General features: G+C 54.6%; 1 protein-coding gene across 1 annotated transcript; it reads left to right on the top strand.

Annotated features, from left to right (window-relative positions):
• Nucleotides 1-220: 220 nt before the first annotated feature.
• Nucleotides 221-4,289, top strand: LOC130867915 (uncharacterized protein CXorf49 homolog). Its single transcript, XM_057760136.1, has 6 exons — nucleotides 221-1,510; nucleotides 2,051-2,201; nucleotides 2,699-2,790; nucleotides 3,045-3,090; nucleotides 3,649-3,722; nucleotides 3,809-4,289. The coding sequence occupies exons 1-5, from the start codon at nucleotides 221-223 to the stop codon at nucleotides 3,687-3,689; spliced, it is 1,620 nt and encodes a 539-aa protein (XP_057616119.1). The 3' UTR covers nucleotides 3,690-3,722; nucleotides 3,809-4,289.
• Nucleotides 4,290-4,897: the final 608 nt, after the last annotated feature.

Below are 4,897 nucleotides of genomic sequence, written 5' to 3' on the forward strand. Positions count from 1 at the left end.
GTTGGTGGCTGGCTGAGTGGCTGACCAATGAGACAGGCCCGGGATGGTGCTTGAAGTCTCGCGTTGTTTCAAACGAGATGTGTAGCGCCAGTGGCGGTGGCGGTTCTCTTCGCTGCCGAAGGCATCGCCACCGAAGGCATCACCGCTGAAGGCATTGCCGCAGAGAATGCAGAGAGCTGGTGGCCATGTCCCCTCAGATAGCGCCTGCTGGGCTGCAAACATGAGCTCTCCTGATGATATGTCTGTGCGGGGAGGCAGTTTTGGGCCGGAAAGTGGGGAGCACATGGAAGGATGCCGCTTTGGCCATGGATTCCAGAGGGGACTTGGCTTCGGCTCCGACGAGAGGCTGTTCCGGAGCAGAGAGGACAAAATGTGTTTCCCTGTCTCCAAGACTTTCCAGTATGATTCCTGGTTAGACAGTGATGAGATGGAGGGCAGGTCAGTCATTTGGGGCTGCGAAGGTCGGCCTGGCACTCCAGTGGATGAGAGAGGGGACAATTTGGACTTTGCACCGCAGCTGACAGTAGAGGGTACAAGCTTCGGGCAGTATGTAGCCAACCGGGAGGCCTGGGGTGTCCGCAGACATCCGTCCCCCAGAAGCAGCGCATCTGATCCCTTTGGTATTTGGGGAGACACAGACACAGGCACAAGCAGGAGAGGCTTGCGACCTCCGACCTCTATGGAAGGGAAGCAGTTCTCAGCTAGCCAACTGCACTCCAGGGGTCTGGGGCAGGGCAGGGCCTGGGTGGCCCCAAGAAGAGGTGCCAAAAGCAGGATAATAGCCAGTGAGGATATTCATTATCCGTCCTCCGATCCTGAGTCTTCTGATGAGGCCAGAGAGACACAAATGATGAGGGTGACCATTTGCCTCAAAGAAGGAGGCCAAGGCAAGTCCAGTGGCCTCACTGAGCTGGAAGACACAGGCAGACACACGACTGTCCATGGCAGGGAAGGTTTCGTCCATGTGCCCCCCTCTGTACTGTCCAGTGCTACTCTGACACTCAGCTCAAGCATGGAGAAGCAGGCTTCAGGAGAGCTGGAAGGCTCCCTGACTAAGAAAAAGCAAAGTATGGTCTGGGGCAAAGAAGGGAGCAGACACAGCATCCCAGGAGCCACCGCTGCCGCCGCCACCTCTGCTGTGGTCCCTGCCCCTGCTGCCACTGCTCCAGGTGCCATTCCTAAGACCAGTCCTAGAAAGAAGGCAGCACAAGAGAAGCCTCAGAAGCAAGCTCATGAGAAGTCCTTGTTAGATCCCTCAAGACCCCTGGGAAGAACTTTCCCAGCATGGGGACAGAGACTCAAGTCAGCTCCTGTAGGACCATCCACCCTCCCCCCAATCTCTGGGGTTGCCCTGCTGGGGAAGGGCAGTAAATGCTCACTGCCTTCGGGGCCCAAAGAGTGCAAGCCCTTCTGCACTGGGAAGAAATCCCTGGCAAAGAAGACAAAGGAATCCCAGCCAGGAGCCAAAGAAGATGATGACTCCACCAGAGATTCTGGCCTGCAGGCTCAAGTGAGTAGAGCACCCTCTGTCCCCTCTCAGCCCTCCCTTTCCCTCCCCAGCACAGACCATTGCCCTGCTCCCTCTGCCCCTGCCTTGGTCTGGGAGTGTTCAGTGGACACTCGCCCTGATTAGGATGTCCGGTGTGGGGTCCTGGTCATAAGGAAGGGTGGATATGAGGGAGCCTCAGTTAGGTGTTGGCGACTGTTCCCTCCCTGTGCATCTCCTCTCTCTGGCCAGGCGGGGTGGGAAGCAGGCCTGGCTACAGTCTGGGTGATTTGGATCCAGAGAGCCCTTCCAGTGTGGGCTGCACAGCTTGGCTGTAGTCAGACCCAAGGGCCTCCTGATCCTCCCTCCTGGCTCTTCCCCAAGGAAGCCAGGCCAGGATCTGAGCCTTTTCAGTGCTTGGGAGCTCCTTTCCTGCCTCTTGCCCTGAGGCTGAGGAGGAAGAGAAGGTGCGGATGGGATGAGCCTCACAAGCCTCCATTTTGTTTCCCCACTTGCCCCTCAGCCCCTCCATGGCATGTACTCACTGAGAAGTTTTTGTGTCAGCTTCCAACACACAGGGCAGAGCAACCTTGCATGTTCATGCATCGTGGAGAAATGAGCAGTGGAGACCCCAACCTCCGAGCACCCCAAGTTCCAGGAAACTCTCAAGTCTTGAGGCAGAGAAGTGCCCGGCTCAGAGCTCCTGCCTCTGCTGGTGAGTCTTTGGGGTTTGAGAGCAGCGGGTGAGGGGGAATATCAAGGCTCTCCTCCTTTGGGAGATTGTAGCCTTGGGCTTTCCTGTCTAGGTAGACAGGGGGTAACAGGAGACTGGGTGTGGGTGGGTCTGGCCTCAGGCCACACTGAGAAAAGAGTGGGACTATAGGATGCAGGGCGTTAAAGCATATGACAACACCAAATCCAGAGGTGGGCTTTTAGCACACCAGAGTTTTTGCTAGTAAACCCTGCTAAGGCATTGGGCTCAACCCACATTCTGTATTTCACTAGCAGTCCTAATAGGGGTACACAGAGCCTCGGGGTTGCCTAAGAGCTACAAGAAATAGAAAGGCTTAAAGCTTCGTGAAAGTGATGTCCCAACATACACACGTGGGGACCAGCAGAGGGTGATGTTGTCTCATTTCAGATTTCACCAGTTCCTTCCCACATGGATGCCAAGCCTTGAAGCTGCATAATATATTTATATTCTTTCTTTAGTTTCAGCTGAACAGGATCCAACTGTGGATCCTTTACTACCTGTTGGAGAGAGTCAGGTAGAATTAGTACGAGGCACGCCAGGATGTCCGCAGGTAAGGTTTTCACAAAACTAAATGCCAGCCCCAGATATCCCCTGAGCTGATAGTTCACATTCTGTGCCAATGCCTGTCACACACTCCACAGAGAGAGGACACCTCCTTCATGTTTGAGGTTCTTTGCCAGTCTCCTCACAGGACTGTGACCAGTGAGAGGTGTAAACACTAGGAAGACGTCTGAATGGAGCAGACAGAAGGCCAGGACGTTGAATGCTAATCTTTCTCTCTTTTTCTCCCATCTGCTGGGCTAGTGCCTGATGTTACAGAAGGAAATAGAGGAACTCAAGGAACAACTAGGTATGACCGAGCCAGGGCAGGGAAGCAATGGGGAGAGGGCCGGAGGGAGAACTCAGTGTTTGGGTGCAGGTGATTGGGGTGGGCTGAGGGGCGGTTCTCTGGTGGGAGGTGACCTCAAGCAGGCCAGACTGGGGGCCTCTGTGCATTGACTGCAGGGACTTGCACCCAGAGCCAGTGCTCTCCTGTGTGCGGTGCAGATGAGTCCCCCAGCTTCCCTTCTCTCTGGGCATTTAGACAGTCCCGCTGTAGTTTCCCTTGAGGTCCTGGCGGGTGTGGCTTGTGACGTGTTTGTTGTCACATGTTTGCTTGTTTCACAAGTAGGGCTGGCAGTGCTGTGGCCCAGCGTTTGAGGACTGCCTGTCCTTGCTGTTCTCCTGTAGAAAAAGGCTCCCACATAGAGCTCGGTGATGGGTGGGGGAGTCTGTCCCCAGGCTCCTTGCATGGTGGCTGGAGGGCAGTGAGGTGGCTGGCTGGAAGTTCTGGGACACAGAGAAGGAGTCAGGCGGGTGCGTTCCTGTGTGTCTGGGTCTGGAATACCCATCTGAACCTGTGTTTCAGCCTTCATGCAGGCCCTCAATGAAAAGTTCGAGGCTCTTTGAAGGGAGCGTTCTGCTGTGCACAGGATCTTTGAAGTGAGTGTTCTGCCTCCCACTGCCCTTCCCACATTCCTGGCTGCTCAGGAATCCAGGGGCTGGCCTGACTGTGCTCTGCCTCACAGGTTGAACCCAGCGCCCCTGCAGAAGAGGCCAGGCTACTACCCGTGGATCCTGCTCCCTTCCAGTCACTCTGCAGCAGTGGATCTCGGACTCCCTCCTGCTGCGACCCTCTAATGCAGTTCCTCATGTTGGGGTGACCCCAACTGTACAAATTATTTCGTGGCCACTTCATACCTGTAAATTGGTTACTGCTATGAATTCTAAATGAATTTTAATGTCAGTATCCCATAAGTTGAGGACCTCTGCTCTCCAGCCAGAGCAGACTTTGTGCCCCTGCTTTTGTCCCTGCCTGTCCTCGGTGACAGCTGTTGCACATTAAGTCATTTTGTCCTATGTTCTCTTTTGGTGGGTGATGAGGTACAGCAATGGGGTGGATACTGTTCCTTCACACCCCTCTAAGAATACCAGTCCTCATTTACACTCCACTCTATCTCCCCCAATACAGTTCTCATGCATGAGGTTTTCAAAACGGAAATAAAGAATTTTGTGGATAAAAAGAACAGTAGTCCTGCATGGGATGTGGTCTCTCTTCTGAGAAACCACCATGTAGCCAAGCTTAGCAAGGTGCGCTGGGACCAGGGCTGACAAGGCCAGCATTCTCCCCCTGCCCCCAGCCAAGGAACCCCGCCCTGCCCTGACTACTGCCATCTCTGGGACAGTCTCAGGAAGCCCGTTTTGCCTCCTGTCGCCTGCATTCAGCAATGCTGTCTCCTTTCCTGTTTTTTTCCCCATCCCTGTCTCTGACCTTCTTTTAGATCATTCTCTCCTGGAAGGCATGGCACGCATGGAGTAGTGGCCTAGGATTTGCACTTCATCTTGGTGTGCCTGCGAACGCGCCCTTTGCAAGGAGTTGCCAAGTCCCCTGATTGTCCCCGGGACCTTTTCAGTAGACGGGTGGGGGCAAGTTCACGGGCCCGTGGTTGGTGGAGTAAGAGAAGCTCCACACAGTGTGCGCACAGGCTATAAGGAGCACAGAGAACACCTTTTGACTCTGCGTTGGTGGTGACAAAATGAGTCTTTAGTGGTTCTGTGGCCAACAGAGGTGATGTCCCATGGCAGTTTAAGCGCCAGATCTCCACACCGTCCGGGTC

The sequence above is a fragment of the Chionomys nivalis genome, chromosome X (assembly GCF_950005125.1).
Source record: "Chionomys nivalis chromosome X, mChiNiv1.1, whole genome shotgun sequence".
In the NCBI taxonomy this organism is placed as follows: Eukaryota; Metazoa; Chordata; class Mammalia; order Rodentia; family Cricetidae; genus Chionomys; species Chionomys nivalis.

Excerpts from the sequence above, each read along its gene's own strand:
- LOC130867915 (XM_057760136.1), top strand. The coding sequence starts at position 221 with ATGAGCTCTCCTGATGATATGTCTGTGCGGGGAGGCAGTTTTGGGCCG. Across the intron at positions 2,202-2,698 it reads CAGAGCTCCTGCCTCTGCTG|TTTCAGCTGAACAGGATCCA; the intron begins GTGAGTCTTTGG and ends TTCTTTCTTTAG. Across the intron at positions 2,791-3,044 it reads GCACGCCAGGATGTCCGCAG|TGCCTGATGTTACAGAAGGA; the intron begins GTAAGGTTTTCA and ends CTGCTGGGCTAG.